The sequence below is a fragment of the Phyllobates terribilis genome, unplaced genomic scaffold (assembly GCF_046119375.1).
Source record: "Phyllobates terribilis strain yellow unplaced genomic scaffold, ASM4611937v1 Scaffold_1__5_contigs__length_1240528914, whole genome shotgun sequence".
Lineage (NCBI taxonomy): Eukaryota > Metazoa > Chordata > Amphibia > Anura > Dendrobatidae > Phyllobates > Phyllobates terribilis.
Window position 1 is genome coordinate 709,286,149 of NW_027362761.1, and position 27,789 is coordinate 709,313,937.

General features: G+C 43.1%; 1 protein-coding gene across 7 annotated transcripts in view; it reads left to right on the forward strand.

Annotated features, from left to right (window-relative positions):
* The window catches only part of PWWP3A (PWWP domain containing 3A, DNA repair factor), a 165,832-nt gene that overhangs the window by 31,843 nt on the left and 106,200 nt on the right, over window positions 1-27,789 (forward strand). For 6 of the 7 annotated variants that reach the window (XM_073686203.1, XM_073686195.1, XM_073686223.1 and 3 more), the window contains 5 exons: window positions 1,502-1,969; window positions 11,116-11,583; window positions 16,738-16,854; window positions 17,529-17,599; window positions 17,681-17,766. In XM_073686203.1, the coding sequence (XP_073542304.1) occupies window positions 1,502-1,969; window positions 11,116-11,583; window positions 16,738-16,854; window positions 17,529-17,599; window positions 17,681-17,766 (1,210 nt within the window). The remainder of the gene's footprint in view (window positions 1-1,501; window positions 1,970-11,115; window positions 11,584-16,737; window positions 16,855-17,528; window positions 17,600-17,680; window positions 17,767-27,789) is intronic. The other variant, XM_073686213.1, reaches the window with a different exon arrangement.

Consider the following 27,789-nt stretch of genomic DNA (forward strand, 5'->3'; position numbering starts at 1 on the left):
GCAGGTTTTTGCCATTTAATTGAGAGCAATATAATGTAGGGCAAATGAGCCTGATTCCAGTGATGTCACTTACTATGCTTTGTGTGGTAGTTTCACTAGTGATCAATGTATAATCAGGAGGAGATTATCACTGCCTAGCTAGGCTTCATGTGCAGTGCAGTCAGGCTAATCTGTGTAACCCCGCCTCCACTGCTGATTAGCAGCTTGCCGACCCTGTACACAGGAAGCTGCCAATCAGGGATGTGTGTAGAGTTAAGGCCCTGTCACACATAACGAGATCGCTAGCGAGATCGTTATTGCGTCACGGTTTTGGGATCGCTGGGGAGATGTCAAACATGCAGAACTTTCCAACGATCTCGGCCGCCCCAGCGATCTAACCAACGATCTCGGTGGTCGTTGGGACGCTTTCACACAGCAGCTATTTCAACGATCCACACCTTGATAGGGACTGTACGGTGTCAGAAAGGCGTGCATAAAATTGCTTTTCCGCGCCCCCCTCATCTCCAGTTGGTGGACGCTACTGCATTCAGATTGGGTGGCCTTGGTTTAACACTGCGTCTCCGGTCAGATGGGATCTCTACTGCGTCTCCATTAAAAATGAAAACTCATTTGAGACCCCAAACAATACCTACCTCGCTAAAGATGCCTGATTTCTTGAAAGTGGAGTCACAGCCGGAGAACGCTGGTGGGATCTGAAAAAACAAGGACGCAGTAGTGACCACCAATCTGGGACGAGGAGCGCAGAAAAGTCCAATTTATGCACGCCTACATGTCTCAGTTCTGAATCGCTAACGAGGTCGTTGATAAGGTGTAAAATACAGCGATGCACACTGCCCAGCGGGAGAGCAACGACCCAGGAATGGTCCAGGAAGCTTTGTAACGATCAGCGATCTCACAGCAGGGGCCTGATCGTTGCTACCTGTCAGACATAACGAGATCGCTAGCGAGATCGCTATTGCGTCACCAAAATCGTGACTTATTAGCGATCTCGCTAGCGATCTCGTTATGTGTGACGGGGCCTTTATACACAGCTCAGCATTCTGACCCCTGCTACATCTAGAACAGAAAAAACAAGGAATTTATAAAAGCTGCATCAGTCCAGTATGTGAGACATCCCTGGAATCGGGCTCTCGCCCTATATAATGCGGATATCAGATTACATAGCAAAACCTGCTGACAGATTCCCTTTAAATGCTGCCTTTACATGCCAATACCAGCTGTATTGCACAGCTGCCATCTGTCCACATACAAATGGGAAGTCAAGTACTTCTGGTAATGGCTGAATTTCAACACCTGATCCTTTTGTTCTCAGGGGAAATGGGTCTCCAGGGTTGTGAGAAATAACTGCACAAAGCAGCAAAGAGCTGAGCAATCCGTAATGTGGGAGAACGTGCCATTGTCCTTGCTATGGATGCAATGAAGGAACTCTATTGTTTAGGTCATTGTAGAAATGGCTTTAATTGTATCTGATCCTGTGTAATAAAGTTGTATATTTTTACAGGCAGAAAGAGAAAGCGTACCTCCACCGGTGAAGACCATCTCTATGAGGGGGCTGTGAAGCATGCTGTGGACATGATGAAACTACCTTCTCTCTCAGCATCTCGGAGGAAAGGTGGACCCTGCATACGAGCTAAAGGAGGAGCACAAGGGAACCGTGAATTAAGTGTGAAGAAACAGGAAGGTTCTGATGCTGATGTTTCTAAAGTTGTCCTGGAAATTTCTACAAGATATAACACAGGAGTTTCTCCAACCAAAGGCAGCACTATACAAAGCTCCACTGTGTCCCAGAAAGAAAGCCGAAAAAAAGGGACCAAGAAGTGTCCAGTACAAAGGAGACAACCTGCGACTGGCAAAACCGTTCAAGAGACCAATACAGATTTACAGGCTGAATCCCCGGAAGCTGACAAAGAGGAGGGGAAAGTGCCCAACTATATGAAGCACCCCATGCCAGACTTTACAGGGGAAAAAGGTAACACTAAAACATGACCTCTCACCAAATTGTTCATGTTGAACTGGACACATGATGTAATAGGCACTGCAGAGCAGGATAAAATATATATATTTTTTAATTCACTTCACCATTTCGGAGATACTTTGATTGCAATTATTTGGCACCCAAGCAGATTTTATTTTATGTCCAACAGACATTTCGCTACGAGCGTGTGCTTCTTCTTCCTTTTTCTTAAACTGTCCAATCCTAAGCGGGCAGCACCCACTGGGGAAAAAATAACACCCCCCCCCCCCCCCCACAATCACATTGACAAACCATCTGCTCTCCTCACTGCAGTGTGATGACATGTGCTGGAGCTCAGCAGAGCGGAGTCTGATGTAATGGACAGCTTTCTACTCCAGCAGTCCATGTGGGGGATGGGCAGTGCTGCAGAGTTGAGCCTCACTACAAACAGCTCTAGTAGCTCTTGTCTCAAATTCAAATGAGCTTTATTGGCAGAACTGAATATACAGGTGCTTCTCACTAAATTAGAATATCATCAAAAAGTTAATTTATTTAATTTCTTCAATACCAAAAAGTGAAACTCATATATTATATAGAGTCATTACAAACAGAGTGATCTATGTCAAGTGTTTATTTCTGTTAATGTTGATGATTATGGCTTACAGCCAATGAAAACACTAAAGTCATTATCTCAGTAAATTAGAATACTTTATAACACCAGCTTGAAAAATGTTTTTAACATCTGACATGTTGGCCTACTGAAATGTATGTTCAGTAAATGCCCTCAATACTTGGTCGGGGCTCCTTTTGCATCAATTACTGCATCAATGCGGCGTGGCATGGAGGCGATCAGCCTGTGGCATTGCTGAGGTGTTATGGAAGCCCAGGTTGCTTTGATAGCAGCCTTCAGCTCATCTGCATTGTTGGGTCTGGTGTCTCTCATCTCCCTCTTGACAATACCCCATGGATTCTCTATGGGGTTAAGGTCAGGCGAGTTTGCTGGCCAATCAAGCACAGTGATCCTGTTGTTTTTAAACCAGGTATTGGTACTTTTGGCAGTGTGGACAGGTGCCAAGTCCTGCTGGAGAATGACATTTCCATCTCCAAGAAGCTTGTCGGCAGAGGGAAGCATGAAGTGCTCTAAAATTTCCTGGTAGACGGCTGCGCTGACTTCGGTCTTGATTAAACACAGTGGACCTACACTAGATGACATGGCTCCCCAAACCATCACTGATTGTGAAAACTTCACACTAGGCCTCGGGCAGCTTGGATTGTGTGTGTCCTCCACTGTTCCTCTAGACTCTGGGACCTTGATTTCCAAATGAAATGCAAAATTTACTTTCATCTGAAAACACACCTTGGACCACAGAGCAAAGGTCCAGGTCTTTTTCTCCTTGGCCCAGGTAAGACGCTTCTGGCGTTGTCTGTTGGTTATGAGTGGCTTGACACAAGGAATGCGACACTTGTAGCCCATGTCCTGAACACGTCTGTGTGATGGCTCTTGAAGCAATGACTCCAGCAGCAGTCCACTCCTCGTGAATCTCCCCCAAATTTTTGAATGGCCTTTCCTTAACAATCCATTCAAGGCTGCGGTTATCCCGGTTGCTTGTGCACCTTTTTCTATTACACTTTTTTTCTTCCACTCAACTTTCCATTAATATGCTTGGATACAGCACTCGGTGAACAGCCAGCTTCTTTAGCAATGACCTTTTGTGGCTTACACTCCTTGTGGAGTGTGTCAATGACTGCCTTCTGGACATCTGTCAAGTCTGCAGTCTTCCCCATGATTGTGGAGCCTACTGAAACAGACTAAGGGACCTTTTTAAACGCTTAGGAAGTCTTTGCAGGTGTTTTTGTTAATTATTCTAATTTATTGAGATAATGACTTTTGTGTTTTCATTGGCTGTAAGCCATAATCATCAACATTAACAGAAATAAACACTTGAAATAGATCACTCTGTCTGTAATGACTCTATATAATGAGTTTCACTTTTTGTATTGAAGAACTGAAATAAACTAACTTTATGATGATATTCTAATTTAGTGAGAAGCACCTGTACATTAGCATTGCCAAAGCAAGAGTAATGCTGCAAACTCTGCTGTACTGTCCCTCCCCCACCCCACTACGCTGAATGTTGTCATGCCTCACACAGAGCCTGTTCTAAGCTATTGTGGTGGCCAGCACTTTTGATTGGGAAATGGCTGTTTGTGAAGAAACATGACCAGATCAGTCCTTCAGCTCCTCCAACTGCACAACACCTCACATGGGAAAGCTGCTTTTCTATTGTAGGAGGCTGATGGACTGCTCTGGTCACATGCTCCTCCAGCAGCAGCAATTGTATGGACAGAATTGCTGATCAGTTTGTGAAGAGGCTGCACTGAGAAGAGAAAGTGGTCAACCCTCTTAAGTTAATTAACCCAATTAATAATTTTATACCAACAAAAATGAATCTTCCTATTCTCACATTCCCAACAGTGCCATATATGTGTACACCGACTAATGTATGACATTACTATAGAAAACCAGTTCAAAAGGCAAAAATATTCAGTGCCTTGAAAAAGTATTCATACTCTGTGAACTCTTCCACATTTTTTTACGTTATACCAACACATTTAATTGCTTTTTATTGGGATTTTATGTGATATACCAACACAAAGTACCAAGTATTTGTGAAGTGTAAAGGAAATGATACATGGTTTTCTAAATATTTTAAAAATACAAATCTGAAAACTGACGTGCATTTGTATTCGGCTCCTCTGAGTCATTACTTTTGTAGTATCACCTTTCACGGCAATTATTGCTGCAAGTCTTTGGTTTGTCTCTACCAGATTTGCACATCTAGAGGCTGACGTTCCATTATTCTTCTTTACAAACTAGCTAAGGCTTAGTGAGATTGGTGTTCAGACGCTCTCCATCCAATCTTCAAGTCTTGCCACATATTCGCAATGGGATTTAGATCTGGACATTGGGCCAGTCAGACACATGACTAGGTTTCCATTTAAACCATTTCATTGTAGTTCTGTCAATATCTTTAGGGTCCTCGTCCTTCTGTAAGGTAAGCCCAGCCTCAAGTCTTTTGTAGCCTCTACCAGTTTTTCCTCCAGGATTGCCCTGCATTTAGCACCATCTATCTTCCCATCAACTCTGACCAGCTTCCCTCTCCCTGTGGAAGAAAAGCATCCCCACAGCATGATGCAGCCATCCTCATGTTTGACGGTGAGGATGGTGTTTTCAGGGTGATGTGCAGTATTAGTTTTCTGCCATAAATAGCGTGTTGCATTTAGCCAAAAAAGTTTCTAGTTTGATCTCATCTGACCAGAACACCACCTTCCACATTTTAGGTGTGTCCCCTTCATGGTTTTTGCAAACTGTAAATGGGACTTCTTATAGTTTGCTTTCAGAAATGTTTTTCTCCTTGCTACTCTTCCACAAAGGCCAGATTTATGGAGAATGCGACAAAGGGCTTTCTCACACGAGCGTATAACACGGCCGAGTGCTATGTGATGTTTTATTGGATAGCGCTCAGCACAATGTTGTACTATGGGGCAGTGCAGATCTGCAATTTTTTTATTTTATTTTATTTTTTTCTCATGCCAATTCAGCATGCAGCAAGTGCATCAGATCGGATCAGGTTCACCCCATACAAGACACTGGGTGTGAGTGAAACATCGGACTGTACTGGGATTTACACGGACACAGACGATGGAGTAGATGAAGAAATTAAGTTCTCCGTCTTCTCTGCACCTGTGATACAGTTCTCTAATGTGAGAGAATCTGATCAATGTAAGATGACACTCTGCTCAAACTCTGACAGTTTCATCCCAGTGACATTAGAATAATTGGCCCGATTCTCGCATGAGAGAATATATGGCAGTGTTTGCTTTTCCTAAGGCCACGACCCTGCTATCAGTATTTGGTCAGTATTTTTTCCTCAGGAGTGGGAGCCAAAACCAGGAGAGGGTGATAAATGTAGAATTGGTGCATATGTTTCTATAATATTAATTATTATTAAATTATACTTTTTCTCTGATTGTTCATCTGGTTTTGGCTCCCACTCCTGAGAAAAAATACTGACCGAATACTGATAGTGGGTCCGTGGCCGAATAGTTGTCCTATGGACAGATTCTCCCACCTGAGCTGTGGATCTCTGCAGCTCCTCTAGAGTGACCATGGACCTCTTGGCTTTTCTCTAATTAGTGCTCTCCTTGCTTGGGATGTCATTTGTAGGTGGACGGCCATGTCTTGGTAGGTTTGCTGTTCTGCCATACGCCTTACGTTTTTTAATGATGGATTGAACTCCACGAGATGTTCAGAGCTTGGGCTATTTTTTTTATAACTTTAGCTTTACTCTTCTCTACAACTTTACCCTTCCATGTCTGGTGTTTTTATTTGTTTCAATGATTGTTTGATCCCTAATGTTCTCAAACAAACCTCTGAGGCCTTCACACAACACTTGTAGTTATGTTTAGAGTAAATTATACACAGGTGGACTCAATTTACTAATTATGTGACTTCTGGAGGCGATTCATCACTCAGAATTGTATTTAGGGTAAATGCACTTCACAATTTTCCGATGTGTATCTTTAAAATAATTAGAAAACCATGTATCACTTTCTTTACACTTCACAAATACTTGCTACTTTTTGTTGGTATGTATCATAAAATCCCAATAAAATACATTTAAATTTGTGTGTTTTACGTGAAAAAATCTGGAAAAGCTCACGGGGTAGGAACACTTTTTCAAGGCACTTTAAATTTAAAGCAAATGCACAAATGAGGGAGCTATATCGTATTTATTAGGTTGCCAGCCTCTGGGGTCTGGCAGCGTCATGTGAAGAGGGAAAGTATTCATCATGTTTGTCACCTGCCAGGGACGATAATTTTTTTTATTAGCATTTGCAGATATCTGGTCTCGCATTTCAGTTTATATCAGACAGGGTTTCCTATTTTGTGGAGATTGGGCTTATGTACCTGTGTATCTATAATAAAAAATTACCCCACTCCATAATTTTAAACGGATCATCTGTAAATAAATGACAAACATCCAGACAAGGACATTTTTTTTTTTCTGAAGGCACAGAAGCAGATAGGGCTATGGTAGAACAGGCAAGAACGGTTGGCTAGGGGTAATTATTTGTGTTTGGGGTTCTGTGATCTGCATAATAAGAACATAACATTTAAATGTGTTCATGTCTCCTGGGATATCTGATATTGTGCATGTGGGCTTACACAGATATGCCCATTTTATTGTTTGTTTTATTGTTTTTACATTATAAAATGGAGTTGGTTCAGGTTCCAGTAACAACACTTGGACCATAGACTGTTATGTAGTACCAGACCGGAGCGCTGCTATGCTGTTAAACGCTGCAATTATGATGTTCTTGGAACATAGGGCTGACCAGATCTGACACACTAGTAGTCCTGGGATCTGGTGCCTAGGTTCAGATCTAGATGACTGCACCCAGAACAGAGAATGGTTGTTAGATGTAGTGATGGGGACTGCTCTGCTGTATTCTGAAGCATTCTTAATCAATTCCTGATGCGGGCACATACACCAGAGACTTTAACAAACTGGAGCAGAATCCCCCCTGATCACTGAGAGGAGGACTGTAAATCTATAGCTGCTCTACAGACTGGCACACTGATAACTGCCATATATAAACATACAGTTTTTAGCAAGAGATAAATGAAAATATTCAAAAATGCAAAGTAATTCAAAAACATTTCAAAAAGTAGTTACTCTCCATAGCCTTTTTCATATTGTCTTGTTAAAGGGAAAGAAAATATATAATTACTTGCCTAGCAATCCAACAACAGCCTTCTTTCTGATGTGGATGGACCCATCTCCATGCTTCTCTGTATATATATTTTTTTCTAAAACGCTTTATTTTGAGTTTGAAAAATGCACAGTCTTGCCCATTCTGTTAAAGATGACCCATCACCAGGTCAAGTGTCCATTTTGCTCTTATTTTATTCTCTTTGCTCCCGAGTTGTTTATTTTGGGGTGGGGTGGGGGGGTGTTAATCCTCCATACGGTTTCAGAAACATGGGCTCTATTCATCTAGAGCTCCCTAAAAGGTCTAACAATAGAGGAGTGCAATAATTCCTAAATACTGGTTTGTCTGGTAGAAAAAAGTTGACTACTTGTGGGTGACCCATCTGCTGGAATCCACACTAACCATCACTCCATTCATTCTCTATAGCCAAGCGCTGCACTTGGCTTTCTTTGGCAGCCACAAAGAGAATGAATGGAACAGCAGTCAGGCGTTACTGTGATCAATTCCAGCCACCAGTTTGCAAATACGAAGTGCAGCGAGGTATTCTTATTGCTTATTCGTAACAGTGAGACTATCCATATCCTTAGGTGCTTGCAGTGTTACCAGTTTGAATCTGATAAAGCAAAATGGAGAATATTGTCCAGACGACAGAAGAACTCTTTAGGGTAAGCAGTAGGGCAGACCTGGAAATGATAAATACATTTGGGGAGGTAGATCATTTTAAAAATATTTATCCTATCTATCAAGGAGAAAGAACCACATTTTTAATTTCACTGTTTCAACCATGAAAGAGTCTAGGTTCAACTCTGAACGTAAATGGGTATTCCCATCTCCAAGATCCCATCCCAATATGTAGTAGGTATAATAATAATATTAGCAATATCTACAATTAGAAATATAGTATAGTATTTTTGAGTCGCTATGTCTCTTTCCTCATGTGCAGGCATTTCAGGACCTTAGGTATCCATCTTATCTTAGCACTTGTTGGCCCTTTTGTCTTCACTCTGCTGTCCAGCTCACCCCAAACCATCTCGATTGGGTTCAGGTCTGGTGACTGTGGAGGCCAGGTCATCTGGCGTAGCACCCCATCACTCTCCTTCTTGGTCAAATAGCCCTTACACAGCCTGGAGGTGTGTTTGGGGTCATTGTCCTGTTGAAAAATAAATGATGGTCCAACTAAACGCAAACCGGATGGAATAGCATGCCGCTGCAAGATGCTGTGGTAGCCATGCTGGTTCAGTATGCCTTCAATTTTGAATAAATCCCCAACAGTGTCACCAGAAAAGCACCCCCACACCATCACACCTCCTCCTCCATGCTTCACGGTGGGAACCAGGCATGTAGAGTCCATCCGCTCACCTTTTCTGCGTCGCACAAAGACACGGTGGTTGGAAGCAAAGATCTCAAATTTGGACTCCTCAGACCAAAGCACAGATTTCCACTGGTCTAATGTCCATTCCTTGTGTTCTTTAGCCCAAACAAGTCTCTTCTGCTTGTTGCCTGTCCTTAGCAGTGGTTTCCTAGCAGCTATTTTACCATGAAGGCCTGCTGCACAAAGTCTCCTCTTAACAGTTGTTGTAGAGATGTCTGCTGCTAGAACTCTGTGTGGCATTGACCTGGTCTCTCATCTGAGCTGCTGTTAACCTGCGATTTCTGAGGCTGGTGACTCGGATAAACTTATCCTTAGAAGCAGAGGTGATTCTTGGTCTTCCTTTCCTAGGGCGATCCTCATGTGAGCCAGTTTCTTTGTAGCGCTTGATGGGTTTTGCAACTGCACTTGGGGACACATTCAAAGTTTGCCCAATTTTTCGGACTGACCTTCATTTCTTAAAGTAATGATGGCCACTCGTTTTTCTTTACTTGGCTGCTTTTTTCTTGCCATAATACAAATTCTAACAGTCTATTCAGTAGGACTATCAGCTGTGTATCCACCAGACTTCTGCACAACACAACTGATGGTCCCAACCCCATTTATAAGGCAAGAAATCCCACTTATTAAACCTGACAGGGCACACCTGTGAAGTGAAAACCATTTTCGGTGACTACCTCTTGAAACTCATCAAGAGAATGCCAAGAGTGTGCAAAGCAGTCATCAAAGCAAAAGGTGGCTACTTTGAAGAACCTAGAATATAAGACATATTTTCAGTTGTTTCACACTTTTTTGTTAAGGATATAATTCTACATGTGTTAATTCATAGTTTTGATGCCTTCAGTGTGAATGTACAATTTTCATAGTCATGAAAATACAGAAAAATCTTTAAATGAGAAGGTGTGTCCAAACTTTTGGTCTGTACTGTATATATCTTAGTAAAATACATATTCGGGTTACTGCCTTCAATTACTCCTTATAAGCCTCCCATACACAGACCGTCTGTATGTATGATGTGTTTGGGAGCCTTCCAACACTCCCTCAGCATCATATGGAGGATTGGGTTGTCTGAATTTTAATGCCCTCTCCTTTTGTTTTCCATAGAGATAAACCACTGTCATATGGGTCTGGGGCGTCATTCTCCTCTTCCCATTGAAAACACATGAACACTCAGTCAATCTTTGCATTTGTTATGATAATCTCACAGATCCTCTGTCCTGGCTTACTAGCTCTTTGTGGAACAGACTTCTGCACACAGGAAATGCGGGAGCTCAGAATCCAAATAACACAAATACTTGACTTCTTTTTTTCTGTTTCTTCTCTGAATTGCAAACTAAGGAGATAAATAGACCAGTAAAAGTATAATAGAAAAACCTTTCTGTTGCTGTGCTCTGTGTAAGCTGGCAAGTATCATGTCTTACTGTCGTGTAGCCTATCCAGAGGTGATGCTTGCCTACTTATTCTCTCGCCCCATTAGGGCAGATCTGTGCCTGGTTTAGCTCCAGTGCCTACAGGCAGTCTGAGCTTGTCGGAGACTCGTCCCTGCCTGGTCATTACATCAGACTGCTGCTCTCCCTCCTCAGATTGGCTGCTGTGTATGAACGTGCTTCTATCACAGGTCGCCAGGAATCGTCATCTGGAGAACCGATTTCTATAACTCCTCATGCAGCATCAGCAGTGTAGTCTGCAAAACCACCAGTGAGAAAATGCTGGTTATCTGGCGATCGCCGTGTAAGGTTCGGTTAGAGCAAAGGCAGCCAAACCCAAAATTTAGGTGAAAAAGAAGTAATGGGTGAATTTAAACACCTGATCATTTTGTTCTCAGGGGAAATGGGTCTCCAGGGTTGTGAGAAATAACTGCACAAAGCAGCAAAGAGCTGAGCAATCAGTAATGTGGGAGAACGTGCCATTGTCCTTGCTATGGATGCAATGAAGGAACTCTATTGTTTAGGTCATTGTAGAAATGGCTTTAATTGTATCTGATCCTGTGTAATAAAGTTGTATATTTTTACAGGCAGAAAGAGAAAGCGTACCTCCACCGGTGAAGACCATCTCTATGAGGGGGCTGTGAAGCATGCTGTGGACATGATGAAACTACCTTCTCTCTCAGCATCTCGGAGGAAAGGTGGACCCTGCATACGAGCTAAAGGAGGAGCACAAGGGAACCGTGAATTAAGTGTGAAGAAACAGGAAGGTTCTGATGCTGATGTTTCTAAAGTTGTCCTGGAAATTTCTACAAGATATGACACAGGGATTTCTCCAACCAAAGGCAGCACTATACAAAGCTCCACTGTGTCCCAGAAAGAAAGCCGAAAAAAAGGGACCAAGAAGTGTCCAGTACAAAGGAGACAACCTGCGACCGGCAAAACCGTTCAAGAGACCAATACAGATTTACAGGCTGAATCCCCGGAAGCTGACAAAGAGGAGGGGAAAGTGCCCAACTATATGAAGCACCCCATGCCAGACTTTGAAGATGATAAAGGTAACATTGCAACACTTAAAGGTTAACCGTACTTTCAAGTAACTATTCAGAATAAGCTGTCCTGTGTGTACATGAGGAATAACACCATTTATGTCCATTATGTGACTTGTGTTGCATTCTCTCCAGTTTTCCCCTCTGTATGTTTTATCTCTAATCTGTAATCCTTTGAGAACTGGGAGAGGAGACTAGATGCTGTAATCTCTGCCATGTACAGCACAGCTCATAGAGAGGCATTCCTGCTCTCCATTCATTTTTTAGCAAAGACCAGCAGCAGCAGCATGGAGGAAATTATACAGAAGTGCTGAGCTGCCTTGTTCTGAATAAAGTCCTGTTGTGAGGTAAAACATTTGTTGAGAGTGATGCATGATATTTCTGTTTCTCTCTGCCGGTTTCCTCTCCCTGCTCCTCACTTCCCCTCCCCTCTCCATGGAGTATAATGGCCTGTATCACATGACACCTACATTCGGTCTTTTCTGAGCAAGACTGATTTGAGCTGGAGTCTGACAAGTTTAGGACACTGGAGAGAGGAAGAAGTGACTGGGGAAGGAAGCTGAATTCTCTGCTAAGATGTATTACAAGGTTTCTTATGTTTGCCTATACTATTCATTTGTGGAAAGTTTGTTGAATATACAGTTCCATTTTATCCCCTTTACCCCCGATGGTGGTTTGCACGTTAATGACCGGGCCAATTTTTACAATTCTGACCACTGTCACTTTGCGGTATTAACTCTGAAACGCTTCAACGGATCCCGCTGATTCTGAGATTTTTTTTTTGTTTTCATGACATATTGTACTTCATGATTGTGGTAAAATTTCTTCGATATCACTTGCGTTTATTTGTGAAAAAATCGGAAATTTGGTGAAAACTTAGAAAATTTTGCAATTTTCAAACTTTGAATATTCATGCCCTTAAATCAGAGAGATATGTCACACAAAATAGTTAATAAATAACATTTCCCACATGTCCCCTTTACATCAGCACAATCTTGGAACCAAATTTTTTATTTTTTTTTTTTTGGATCGGAAGTTATAAGGGTTAAAAGATGACCAGCGATTTTTTTTTTTTTTTTTTTTTTTTTTTCATTTTTCCAACAATTTTACAAAACCATTTTTTTAGGGACCACATCACATCTGAAGTGACTTTGAGGGGCCTATATGACAGAAAATACCCAAAAGTGACACCATTCTAAAAACTGGACCCCTCAAGGTGCTCCAAAACATATTCAAGAAGTTTATTAACCCTTCAGGTGCTTCACAGGAATTTTTGGAATGTGGAAGAAAAAAGTGAACACTTTAACTTTTTTTCACAAAAATTTTACTTTAGTCCCCAATTTTTTTTTATTTTTGCAAGGGTAACGGGAAAAATTGGACCCCCAAACTTGTCGTGCCATTTCTCCTGAGCACGCAGATACCCCATATGTGGGGGAAAATCACTGTTTGGGCTTGGAAGGGAAGGAGCGCCATTTCACTTTTTGAATGTAAGATTTGCTTGAATAATTAGCGGACGCCATGTTGTTTGGAGAGTCCCTGATGTGCCTAAACAGTGAAAACCCCCCACAAGTGACACCATTTTGGAAACTAGACCCCTCAGGGATTTTATCAGGGGGTATAGTGAACATTTTGAACCCTGAGGTACGACACAGAATTTGATAACATTAGGTCCTCATATTGAATAAGTTGTCATTAGTCTTGAGCTCAAGTGCTCGCTACTTGAGTTTGCATCGCAAAGGTGCGATCACTTTCTGTGTAATAGTACATCCCTGGCCCAATAGGCCAGGGCACAAGGACGTACTATTACTACAAATGTCAGAAAGGGGTTAATAATCCAATGTCTTTGTTTACGTTAACCCCAATTTTTTTTCTTGTTTGCATGATACATAGAGCTTTGCTTAATTTAACACTGAAGCTCACATAATTTATTTTGAATGTCTTATATAGGGAATATTCAAATAGCCTCTTCAGAGAGGAAGAGGAATTGAACTGTAGCTCCATCTATTGAATGTAACCATCCTAAAAGTGAATAACTGCAGAAGACCTCCGTGCTTGTCTTTGCTGATCTGCTATGAACGCCAACCCGTTCATAGCAGATGATGAAGCCCTGCTATGTGTAGCACAAGCGATCAGACGATCACAGCTTCAAGTCTCCTACGGAGACTATTATAGCAAGTAAAAAGTAGACAAAAAAATGTTTTTAAAAAGATCCAAAAGTTCAAATAGCCCCATTCAAAATAATACCTTAAAAATACACATATTTGGTATCGCTGTGTTCAGAAACACTTGATCTATCAAAATATAAAAATAATTCATCCGCTCGGTAAACTGCGTAACGAGAAAAATCAAAACGCCAGAGTTTTTGGTCGCCGCAACATTGCAATAATAGGCAATGAAAACATCGTATCTACCCCAAAATGATATCAATAAAAAAACGTCAGCTCGGCGCGCAAAAAAAGTCCTCACCCGGCCTGAAAAATGGAGATGCTACGGGTCTTGGAAAATGGGGCTTTTTTTTTACAAACTTTTGATTTTTTTTTTTCCACAAGATGAATAAAAAGGAACCTGTGCATGTTTGGTATCTGCGAACTCGTAATGACCTGGAGAATCCTATTTGCAGGTCAGTTTTACCATATAGTTTGAAAAGGAACAAGTTTGTGCATTTTTCCATGCTGCTGGTCAATAATGGAGATCCAAATCGTGAGATAAAGATTCTGCGACTTTTATCAATGGTTCATAGTCAACGCGTTTCAAAGTTATTACAACCTTCTTCAGTACAAAACCATGTATACAGGCAGTGAGAGGTGCACACATTTATACACGTATCCTGAAGAAGCAGCTGATTGTCTATGCCTTTTTCATTGTTGTATGGTCACAACCTCATCAGGTTAGCATAACTTTACTAGTAGCTAATTTTTACTCACGTAAAACTTTCATTTTGTTTTGCTCCCATTTCTCTCATTACCATCTATTGAGCATGGTAAAAAAAAAATTGTGGAATTGCACTTTTTTGCAATTTCACCACACTTGGAATTTTCGCATTTTACAGTTTACTATATGGTAAAACCAATGGTGTCGTTCAAAAGTACAACTTGTACCGCAACAAAAGCAAGCCCTCACACTGCCATATTGATGAAAAAATAAAAAAAAGTTCTGGTTCTGGGAAGAAGGGGAGCAAAAAATTAAAACCCGAAAATCCCAAGTTCATGAAGGGGTTAATAATTATCCAGACAGACATTTTTTAGTGAAGGAGCAATTTCCATATCCATGAGGTGCATGGAACTCTGTCCTGATCTGATGTGTACATCAAATTAGAAAACTGGTTCGTAGCCCGGATGAAGATTGCTGGATTGGCATCGAAACACACTGCTTACCGTATTTTTTGGACTAGAAGACGCACTTTTTTTTTTCTCCAAAATTTTGGAGGAAAGTGGGGGGGGGGGGTGCATCTTATAGTCCAAATACATACCACTATATACTATGGCTGTGGGTGGTGGGGTGTGTGTGTGGGGGGAGCGGCAGCAGGAGATGAGCGGGGCACAGGAGGCAGCAGCCGCCTGCTGCAGCCTACACTGTGCCTGCTGCTAAAGAAAATGAATATTCACAGCTCCCCACACCCATGGGATAGTGCATCATGACCACATTTTTTGCTACATTTTTTCTATTTTCCTGCTCTAAAACCTAGGTGCGTCTTAACGAAAAAAAATGACTATTTTTTGGACTATTAAGTGTTATTGAATTTTATCCAAGATTGAACAAAGATCTGAAATTTTACAGAGAGCTAGAACGAACCTTTTTTTTAATTTTTTTATTTTATAATTTATACACTTATGCACTTTTTAAATTGATTACTTACTAGTTTTTACATGATAAAATCTAATTCATTCAGGTTCCAATTAAAATACTTGGACCACATTAATGTTATGTAGTACTAGACCTGAATGCTGCCCTGCTGCTCAACCCTGCAATCATGGCATGCTTGGAAAATCTGTTGCTCAGATCTGACAAATTAACAGCTTTGGGATCTGGTGCCTAGGTTCAGATCCATATGACAGCACTCGGAACAGAGAATGATTGTTAGATGTAGTGATGGGCACTGCTGTGCTGTACTGTATTCTGAAAAGACTAGACCCTGATGAGAATGATTGTTAGATGTAGTGATGGGCACTGCTGTGCTGTACTGTATTCTGAAAAGACTAGACCCTGATGAGAATGATTGTTAGATGTAGTGATGGGCACTGCTGTGCTGTACTGTATTCTGAACCGACTAGACCCTGATGAGAATGATTGTTAGATGTAGTGATGGGCACTGCTGTGCTGTACTGTATTCTGAAAAGACTAGACCCTGATGAGAATGATTGTTAGATGTAGTGATGGGCACTGCTGTGCTGTACTGTATTCTGAACCGACTAGACCCTGATGAGAATGATTGTTAGATGTAGTGATGGGCACTGCTGTGCTGTACTGTATTCTGAACCGACTAGACCCTGATGAGAATGATTGTTAGATGTAGTGATGGGCACTGCTGTACTGTACTGTATTCTGAACCGACTAGACCCTGATGAGAATGATTGTTAGATGTAGTGATGGGCACTGCTGTGCTGTACTGTATTCTGAACCGACTAGACCCTGATGAGAATGATTGTTATATGTAGTGATGGGCACTGCTGTGCTGTACTGTATTCTGAACCGACTAGACCCTGATGAGAATGATTGTTAGATGTAGTGATGGGCACTGCTGTACTGTACTGTATTCTGAACCGACTAGACCCTGATGAGAATGATTGTTAGATGTAGTGATGGGCACTGCTGTACTGTACTGTATTCTGAACCGACTAGACCCTGATGAGAATGATTGTTAGATGTAGTGATGGGCACTGCTGTACTGTATCTGGACCTGAACCTTTGACCTGAGACTGTTATATAAACTGGAGCCGGATCCCCCTGATCACTGTAGGACGGGGGCTGTAAATCTATAGCTGCTCTACAGGCTGGCACCCTGATGGCTGCCATATATAAACAAAAAGTTTTAGGAAGAGATAAATGAAAATATTTGAAAATGCAAAGTAAGAATTCAAAAGAAATCCATCTTTCTGCTGTGGATGTGGATGAACCTATTTCTGTAGGCTCGCATTCTCATTATATTGACATAATTTCTTCCAGGAATATCCTCATCTGGGCTGTCTATGGACATTGGCTCTCCTGAATATGTGAGTGCCGTCTTTTCATCACAAGATGATACAGAAGATGTACAGCTGCCAGTAGTTATGCTGCAGAAAGGTAAGCAGAAAGGTTGTGTCTGCCGATAGCTTTTTTTTTTTTCTTCCCCTTGTCTTGATGTATAAAGAGATTATTGGCGCTGTTCATTATAAATATTTGTTCCATTGCTGCCTGTTCCCCCTTATCATAATATGCAAATTCACCACACCTTGCAAAATGGTCTTTATCATTCAACTTGTCGAAGGGGCATGGCCTTACATTGTCCAGTCAGCACCCCCTAGTAACAAGTGGAAAGGGGAGGCCTAATTCAGGAGATGCATAATGCAGAGTTCAAAGAAAAGGTGCCTTCAAAATGGTATTTCTTGGAACGTGCAAGCATTTATTTAGACAGCTGACTGGTCCTTTTAAGTCCAGGTTCACATGCTGAGTATTTGAGTTTATCTCCGTATTTATAAGCCAAAACCAGGTGAGGAACAATCAGAGAAAATGTATAATAGAAACAAGTCACCAATTCTGCATTTATCACCCACTCCTGGTTTTGGCTTACACATACTGATGTAAAAAACTGACTGTGCGCACAGGGCCTATAAGGGGAAATTTAGTGAAAATGATCTTCCAGTGAGACAAGTAAGATGTTGGTTGAAGGACCCAAGTCTTCCTTTTCCTTATCTCTCCTTCCTCTTTATGCCTGGCATTAACACTATTTTGATACCATCTACTTTCTTTTCCTTTAGAAGAAGCTGCAATTCTACCAGGGTCTTTTGCCTGGTGTAAATATCAGCATTACCCTTACTGGCCATCATTGGTAAGACCACACAGATGGTTGGTTTTGTTTGGTGTGACTTTATGGATTGTATATTTGAGGTACTAAACTATTTTTTAATAGGTCAAAATGGTGGATTCAAAACACAAGAGGGCAACTATAGTATTTCTAGAGCAGTCCATTTATGATCCTACTAAGAAAAAGCAGAGGTAAGATACAAATTTTCTTTTAATTTATGAATGACAAAGTCTAGGGGACGCTGAAAGCTTGAATAAAAAAAAACTTTTAGAAGAAGCATATGGATTTTCATGTTGTGTTTTTTTTTTTTTTTTTTTTTTTTTTTTTTATAATAATAATCTGCTCTTAGTAAGGCCTCCCCTTGTGGTAACTTCAGGTAGTTAGAATTTGTTCCTTTAGCGCAAGGCTGTAAGCAAACACCATGCTTCTAAAAAATATACATACACAGCTATGACCCCTATAAAGATATAAGCCTAAATTTAAAAATGTCCACATACTAACTGTAAGGGTAGCTTCAAACAAGCGAATAATAAAAAAATAAATCCGTTTCATCCAGAAAACCTAGAGAGAAAAAAGGTCCCCAAAAAACCATAATCAAAGAATGATACATTTTATTTAGTGAAACAAAACAATAAAAACAGATTAAAACCGGGGAATACCAGTACAGTAGACAGTAAAGAACTGGACAGAAATGTATCCAGGGTAGAATTGCCTTAATGCAATGCACATACTAGAGCAGAGGGTCTCAAACTCTGCTGGGTATATGGGCCGCACATGGAAAAAATTTGATTTTGAGGGGCCGCATTCTTTGCAGGTCAAAGTGACATTTTTAGTGATACCATTTTTTTTGTATACACTGTCTGAACATTTTTGCTGTGTTTTTTTTTTTTTTTTTTTTTTTTTTTTTTTTTTTTTTTTATAGCTTGGGTCGTTACGGATGTGGCGATAATAAACATACACTTTTTTGTGTTTAGTTTATATATAAAACAGCATTTTTAGTGGCAAAATATTTTTTCATGCTTTATTTTTAATTTTTACAATTTTGTTTTCTCCAATTGGCCACATACAGTAATATTGTTTTACAATTAGCACCATATCGTAATTCTGGCAAACATCTAGTAATGTGCCCCATCCTGGTAATCCCCATCTTGCAGTAATGTGCCCCATCCTGGTGGTCCCAGTCTTGTAATAATGTGTCCCATCCTGGTGGTCCCCATCTTGCAGTAATGTGCCCCATCCTGGTCCTCATCTTGGAGTAATGTCCCCCATCCGGTAGTAATGCCCCATCCAGGTCCCCATCTTGTAGAATTGTCCCCTGCGCTCTTCTTCACACACACATAAAAGAGGAAAAAAAACAAGATTCTTCTCACCTATCCTCCGTTCCCTCGGCGTCCTTTGTGCACATGCGGCCCGCAGGCACCATACACCCCTTGACGATCCCGACCTGGTCCAGGAGGAGCGCCGACAGCAGCGCTGCATTGCCGCGCAGAGACAGATTCCCAGCATAGCATTTCCAATGCCGGCCCCTGAGGCTGCTTTATGCGGCCCGCAGGCACAGACCCCTTGACGATCCCCACCTGGTCCAGGAGGAGCTGCCGACAGCAGCGCTGTATTGCCGCGCAGAGACAGATTCCCAGCATAGCATTTCCAATGCCAGCCGCCGGCCAATCAGAGGCCAGCAGCTGATATCTGCGTCCCAGCGCAGTGGTGTATGACGTCCCTGCCATGCGCAGATGTCAGCTGCTGGCCTCTGATTGGCCAGCGGCTGGCATTGGAAATGCTGTTCTGGGAATCTGTCTCTGCGCGGCAATGCTGCGCTGCTGTCAGCCGCTCCTCCTGGACCAGGTGGGGATCGACAAGGGGTCTTTGCATAAAGCTGCCTCAGGGGCCGCGTGTTTGAGACCTCTGTACTAGAGGGTACCAAGAATAGCATACAGTTGGGTTATTATAGTATGAGTATGCAAAAAGAAACTGGAATCCTGTTGCAAACCATAATAACCTCTTAATACTATATAGCCATAACACTAGTGTTAGTAGTGATACATCAAAGGACAAATTGTTGTTGTTGATTCTTTTTTTTTTTCATGCAATTTTTTTTTTTTTTTCTATCATGTGCCAACAATTTATTTGTCCTTTGATGTATCACTACTAACACTAGTTTTATTGCTATATAGGATTAAGGCTATGTTCACGCACGTTGTGTTTTGCTGCAGATGTTTATGTAATTTTTCAGCTGTGTCTGGCAGTACCAGCAAAGTGTATGAGAAGCCAGAATTCACTGTTCCCACATGTTGCTTTTTTGTTTGCTGCGTATTTTCAGTGATTAGAAAAACGCTGAAAGATGAGACATGTCACTACTTTCAGCGGTTTTTATTCGGTCGTCCATGACAGCACCACGTGAGAGAGAGGATCCGCCCATCAAGGACAGGAAACCTACAGGTTAAAAAGGGCGGCCCTCTCTTCCCGCCTCAGTTTAGGTTTCCTGTCCATGATGGGAGACCTCGCAGGCTTACCTGCTGAAGATGGACTCCTGTCCCAGAGAGGGCCACAGCAGGTGGTTGGAGCCGGTCCGTCCCGGTCTTCTGGAGACGCCACGGTAGGGCTCAGTGTGGCGCCTCAGTGAGCGTTGCGGCGGGCGCGACATCGCCTCACGGGGAGGTAGATGTCCGCCAGGTGTGGGGCCGCTAGCGGGTTTCCTCCCCCCGCTACAATTTGCAGGAGATCCAGGTCGCGCCGGCGGGGCACGTGACAGGCGCGACCTACTGACGTGACTTCCGGTGTGCGCCGGGTAGGAAGTCCCTGTGACGTCACCAGAAGGGGCGGAGCTCGTTTGAATTTTGCGCGCGAGCAGCTGAACGCCGGGGGATTAAGGTCCTGGCGGCGAGGAGCCCACCTGGAACCCACCTGGCCACCTGGGGTGGAAGACCAAGGAGCAGGTAACGCCCTCCTGGAAAAAAAAAAAAAAAAAAAAAAAAAAGAGCACACACCCACACATGGTACCGGTATGGCCAGTATATAAAGGGTCTGGTAACATACAGAGGTGCTTCCCAGCCCATTCTTACACTGTAATTATGGAAGTTTCACAAGAGCTGTCACCTAGGCAACAACATCTGCTGCAGGAGCAGCCCTCTGGGGAGCCCTCACAACTAGTGGCGCAGCGCCATTCCCGGCTAGGGTCTGGTCGTTCAGCTAGAAGAGCTGTCACTAAGAGCAGGAAGGACGGTCCGGTGCGGCGTGATTCCTCGCCATGCATGTTGGATTCCTCTGCTTCTACGGTACCGAAGGCTCTGTGGGGTGAGTGGAAGCTTCGTGAAAGTTCTACTAATGTTTCCTCCTTCTTTCTATCTATAACTTTCTTTTAGAGCAAGAAATGTTCCTCGAAATCCAAGCACAGAGAATGTGCCTTATACAGCTGTCCACTCCCTGATTCATATAGCAAAAGGTTATGCCAGCTTTGTATTAGCAAAATGATGTCGGAGGAAACCCCAGATTTTTCCCTAGGCCTAAGAAACCCAGCCGGGTTCAGACTCTGAACTGTCGGTCGCCTCCTCCTCCGCCTTCTCTTCCTCTGACAGTGAGCCAGATAGACAGTGCTTTCCCCTGAAGGAGGTCGATGCCCTAGTAAAAGCCGTCCGATCTACAATGGGGATAGTGGACACGAGGGCAGAGAAATAAGCTGAGGATGTTATGTTTGGTGGTCTGGGGCTAAAGAAAAGAAGGTGCTTTCCGGTAAATTCAAAGGTGAAAGACCTCATTGATAAGGAGTGGAGGAAACCTGATAAGAAGGGTAGTGTTCCTCCATCCTTTAAAAGGAAATATCCATTTGAGGTCGATGATATGGGTGCATTGAGAGACCCCCTTAGACAGACGGGCTGATACTTTCTTGAAAGGGGCATGGGAGACAGCTGCGGGAGCACTGAGACCAACAGTAGCAGCTACCTGCACGTCCAGAGCCCTGATAGTGTGGCTTGAACAGCTAGACAGTCAGTTGAAGGATGGGACTTCTAGGAAAGACATTATTTCTTCCCTTCCACTGGTTCAGGGGGCGGCAGCTTTTCTTGCGGATGCATCTGTGAACTCAGTAAGGTTGGCAGCAAAATCAGCAGCACTGTCAAATGCGGCTCGGCGAGCCTTGTGGATTAAATGCTGGCCAGGGGATTTACAGACTAAATCTAGACTGTGCACAATCCCGTGCGAAGGAGAATACCTCTTTGATCAGACCATGGATGACTTACTGGAGAAAGCTGGGGACCCTAAGAGGGGGTTTCCATCAGTACCTCTACCCTCCTTTAAGAGATCGTTCCGGAAGAGGAAATTTTTTCAGAAGAGATATTTCAGGGAGCAAGACAAGTCTGACGAAAGGGGTCGAAAAGGTAGAGGTCTACTCTTTGGTCCGTCTCCAAAAATTGAGCAGAAGCCAGTGGATACACAATCAGCCCAGGTGGGAGGGAGATTGTCATTTTTTGTCCCAGCTTGGGAACAGATTTCTCATAGTAATTGGATTTTAAGCCTGATTAAGTATGGTCTTAAATTTCAATTTAAAGCATTGCCTCACAAACGATTCATGGTTGTTCCCTCCAGTTCTTCCCCAGAACGCCAGGCTGCCATCGTTTCGGAGGTACAAACCCTAATAAGAAAGCACGTCCTGATTGAGGTTCCGGAGGCTGAAAAGGGTCTTGGTTTCTACTCCCTGCTCTTCTTGGTTCCGAAACCGGATGGAAGTTTCAGGACAATCATAAATCTGAAATCCCTGAATAATTTCCTTAAAATACACACCTTTTAAAATGGAGTCTTTAAAATCTGTAATAAAGTTACTTTTTCCCCACTGCTATATGGTAGTGCTCGATCTCAAAGATGCGTATTACCATATCCCAATTCATAGTCACTATCAGAAATACTTGAGGCTGGCCATTGAAATTGACGGGGTGGTTAAACACTTTCAATACACTGCACTCCCCTTCGGTTTAGCTATAGCCCCGCGAGTTTTTACTAAATTAATGGCGGAAGTTATGGCACATGTAAGAGAAAGGGACATTCTAATTATCCCTTACCTGGATGATCTCCTGATAGTGGGGAACTCGTTGGTTCAGTGCGAGACCCACCTGCGGGAGACCATGTCTGTCTTAAAGAGCTTGGGCTGGTTTCTAAATTTAGAAAAGTCTAGACTATCTCCACTCAAGGTACAACAATATCTGGGGGGCATATTAGATTCCAGGAAACAGCTATGTTGTCTTCCAGAAGAAAAAATTGATAGAATCCGGGGGTTGGTAGCACAATGTATACATAAACCTTCTATGTCACTCCGTAAGGCCATGTCACTATTGGGAACCTTCACCTCCACCTTTCCTGCTGTTCGTTGGTCACAATTACATTCAAGAGCTTTTCAGTGGGATGTGTTGTACAATAACGCAGCTTTAGAGGGGCATCTAGACCGTGAGTTTACGCTAGGTCCTCGTGCCATAAGGTCCCTTCGTTGGTGGTTGCGACAAGACAATCTTGCTAAAGGGGTTCCCTGGGAATGTAGTCCAACTGCAGTCTTGTCCACTGATGCAAGTGCTACAGGTTGGGGAGCTCACTTTGAAGGGAGATTAGTGCAGGGAACCTGGTCAAGCAGTGAGCGACAGTTGTTATCAAATGTTAAGGAGCTTCTGGCGGTGCAGCATGCGTTCAACGAGTTCCTTATATATTTACAGGGCCAGCATGTCCGTATACTCTCGGACAATCAAGTCACGGTAGCTTACATAAACCACCAAGGGGGAACCCGCTCAAGAAACTTGATGAGGGTAGCGAACGCACTTCTGCTGAAAGCTGAAGATCATTGTCCCTCTCTTTCGGCTACTCATCTAAAAGGGAAGGAAAACATCACAGCGGATTTCCTCAGCCGTACTTCTGTAAAAGAGGGAGAGTGGTCCCTAAATACGCGAATATTCTCCAGAATCGTAGCAATGTGGGGCCTTCCGACTGTGGACTTATTCGCAACAAGAGCCAATCGGAAAGTGGAAAATTTTTGTTCCTTAGACCCCAGAGAAGAACCCCTGGCAGTGGACGCCTTCATGGTTCCCTGGAGATTTCCTCTGGCATATGCCTTCCCTCCCATGATCCTGCTCCCAGCGGTAATAAGAAAGATCAGGGCAGACCGGGCCAGAGTGATACTCATATGCCCCTTTTGGCCCAAAAGACCGTGGTTCCCTGGTCTCCGGAAGATGTCCATATCAGATCCCTGGGTTCTTCCGGAGATTCCGGACCTCCTCACTCGGGCCACTTTCCCATCCTCCAACCCCGAGTCTACATTTGACGGCGTGGAATTTGAGAGGGTGTTATTGACCAACAAAGGATTCCCCGCAAATGTAGTGAATACTCTCCTGGCTAGCAGAAAACCTGTTACCACCTGTATTTATGCCAGGACCTGGAGGAAGTTTCTGTCCTTTGCAGAAGTTAAGGTGGAGGAGGGGCCCCCTATTGGGAAAATTCTGGAATTTCTGTAGCGGGGCTTAGAATTGGGTCTCTCTACCAGTACCTTGAAAGTACAGGTGGCGGCGTTGGGGGCTTTATTTTCTTCCAATATTGCAGATAACTATTGGATAGCCCGTTTTATAAAAGCTTCCTTTAGGTGTAGACCCATTACCAAGGTAAAGATGTCTCCCTGGGATTTGAATTTTGTATTAGATGCCTTGACCAGTCCTCCTTTTGAGCCACTAGATTTAGTCTCCCCCAAAAGACGGTCCTGTTAGTAGCCCTAACTTCAACCAGGAGAGTCAGTGACCTACAGACCCTTTCAATATGCCCTCCATTTATCCAAATTCTGGACGATAGGATTATATTAAAACCTGATCCAGCCTTTCTTCCTAAAGTGGCCACTCGATTCCATAGAACCCAGGAGATAGTTCTCCTGACTTTTTGCTTCCCGCCCAAAAATCAAAAAGAGGAGAGGCTTCACACTTTAGACGTTAGGAGGTGCGTACTAAAGTACTTAGAAGTATCACGTGGATTTAGAAAGGATAAGTCCCTATTTATTTGCTATCAGGGGGCTAGAAAGGGTTGTAAGGCCTCAAAGGCTACAATCGCTAGATGGATCAAGGAGGCCATTTCCCTTGCATACTCCTCAGGGGATAAAGAGATACCAGAGGGATTGAGGGCGCTTTCTACCAGAGCGGTATCAACCTCCTGGGCGGAGAAGACAGAGCTTTCCATTGAGGAAATTTGTAAGGCTGCCACTTGGTCTTCTCCCTCTACTTTCTATAGGCACTATAGATTGGATCTGGGTGGCTCTGCAGATCTCGCTTTCGGGAGAAGGGTGCTTCAAGCTGTGGTCCCTCCCTAATTTCCTTCGTCTCTGTGATTCTCTCACGTGGTGCTGTCATGGGAGACCGAATAAAGCCTTAGTTACTTACCGGTAACGGGATTTTTCGGAGCCCATGACAGCACCCGTATATTCCCTCCCTTCACTGGTGTTGTGCACTCCCGTAGAGTTGATTTTTTTTGTGCACCCTTGCGGGAAATTGATGAAAAGTAATGTACTTAATGTGATTATGTTTTGTTATAACTAACCTTGGCGGTACTCTCATGCTCTGTTAACTAAACTGAGGCGGAAAGAGAGGGCCGCCCTTTTTAACCTGTAGGTTTCCTGTCCTTGATGGGCTGATCCTCTCTCACGTGGTGCTGTCATGGGCTCCGAAAAATCCTGTTACCGGTAAGTAACTAAGGCTTTCACCCATAAGAAGTAATGGGGGGGGGGGGGTGAAAAAAACACTACAGATATGCAGCAAAAAGCGCACCTGCGTATCTTGCTGCATTTTTGCAGCGTTTTTGATGGCAAAATAGAATGGGATTTTTCACAGAAGTTTATGTGCATTACTAAATAGAGACAGAAGGACAGTGAAAAAAACGCTGCAAAAACGCAACAAAAACCGCAGCTAAACCTACGTTTTTGACGCAGTGAATCTCCTACCAGAGAAAAGTTATGTGCAGAAAAAACACAACGTGTGTGCACTTACCCTAAGAGGTTCTTATTGTCTGCAACAGGGTTCCCGTTTCTTTTTGCATACTCATTATACTGTAATAATCCAACTGTATGCTATTCTTGGTACCCTCTAGTATGTGCATTGGATTAAGGCCATACCATTCTACCCCAGATACATTTCTGTTCAGTTCTTTTTTTTTTTTGTCTACTGTACTGGCATTCCCCGGTTTAATCTGTTTTTTTTTATTGTTTTGTTTCCATAAAAATGTATTATTCTAAGATTATAGTTTTTGGAGGAAGACCTTTTTTCTCTGTAGGTTTTGTATGTTAATGGGTCTCCACGTTATTGCCTACGGCTTTGTTAGGTTAATTTCATCCAGAAAAGTGGGATGATTTTTTTTCTCGCTTGTCATTCATGTGCAATCAGAATGCAATCCGTTATTTTGCAGCAGCAGCTGCAATCATCATTCATTCAATCATTCATTTACATGATTATTTATAGTTTCCTGTTAGAGAATTACAATGTATCTGTAAAAATCGGATGCTATACTGTGGCTCCGTATGACACCTGATCATTTATTTATTTATTTTATTTTATTTTTTTAATTTTATGCACTCATAGAATTGAATGGGTGAGTCTCATCCAAGGTACTTTTTTTTTTTTCCCCATATGCAGATTGTCAGTGAAAAAATGTCGTCATCTGCACTGCCTCATTGAATAAAATTAGTGCAAGTGCTGTCCGTTTTTTTTTTGTTTTTTTTTTACCAACAGCACTTAGTGCTCCTTCATACGACAGTATTTTTGGTCTGCGAGTGGGAGGATGTAATTCTGTACAGAATCTGAATGGCAAACTGGAGTCTTGTGCTCAGATCTGGCAGGATTTGGCCTGTTTTGCCATTTGGGGAGAATTCATCTACTTATTTTTCTCCTAAATTCTCCAAAAGAAAATCCCAAATCTGAAGAAATAATTCATTAATGTATCCCAATGATCACTGAATAATAAAAATGTACACTGCTCAAAAAAAATAAAGGGAACATTTAAACAGAATATAACTCCAAGTAAATCAAACTTCTGTGAAATCAAACAGTCCACTTACGAAGCAACACTGATTGACAATCAATTTCACATGCTGTTGTGCAAATGGAATAGACAATAGATGGAAATTATTGGCAATTATCAAGACACCCTCAATAAAGGAGTGGTTCTGCAGGTGGGGACCACAGACCACATCTCTGTACCAATGCTTTCTGGCTGATGTTTTGGTCACTTTTGAATGTTGGTTGTGCTTTCACACTCGTGGTAGCATGAGACGGACTCTACAATCCACAGAAGTTGCTCAGGTACTGCAACTCATCCAGGATGGCACATCAATGCGAGCTGTGGCAAGAAGGTTTGCTCTGTCGGTCAGCGTAGTGTCCAGAGGCTGGAGGCTCTACCAGGAGATGCAGAGAGAGCCATAGGAGGGCAACAACCCAGCAGCAGGACTGCTACCTCCGCCTTTGTGCAAGGAGGAACAGGAAGAGCACTGCCAGAGCCCTGCAAAATGACCTCCAGCAGGCCACAAATGTGCATGTGTCTGCACAAACGGTTAGAAACCGACTCCATGAGGGTGGTATGAGGGCCCGACGACCACAGATGGGGGTTGTGCTCACAGCCCAACACCGTGCAGGACGCTTTGTATTTGCCACAGAACACCAGGATTGGCAAAGTCGCCACTGGCGCCCTGTGCTCTTCACAGATGAAAGCTGGTTCACACTGAGCACATGTGACAGACGTGACAGAGTCTGGAGACGCCGTGGAGAGCGATCTGCTGCCTGCAACATCCTTCAGCATGACCGGTTTGGCAGTAGGTCAGTAATGGTGTGGGGTGGCATTTCTTTGGAGGGCTGCACAGCCCTCCATGTGCTTGCCAGAGGTAGCCTGACTGCCATTAGGTACCGAGATGAGATCCTCAGACCCCTTGTGAGAGCATATGCTGGTGCGGTTGGCCCTGGGTTCCTCCTAATGCAGGACAATGCCAGACCTCATGTGGCTGGAGTGTCAGCAGTTCCTGCAAGATGAAGGCATTGACGCTATGGACTGGCCCGCCCGCTCCCCAGACCTGAATCCGATTGAGCACATCTGGGATATCATGTCTCGCTCCATCCACCAACGTCACAGACCACACTGTCCAGGAGTTGGCGGATGCTTTAGTCCAGGTCTGGGAGGAGATCCCACAGGAGCCCATCCACAACCTCATCAGGAGCATGCCC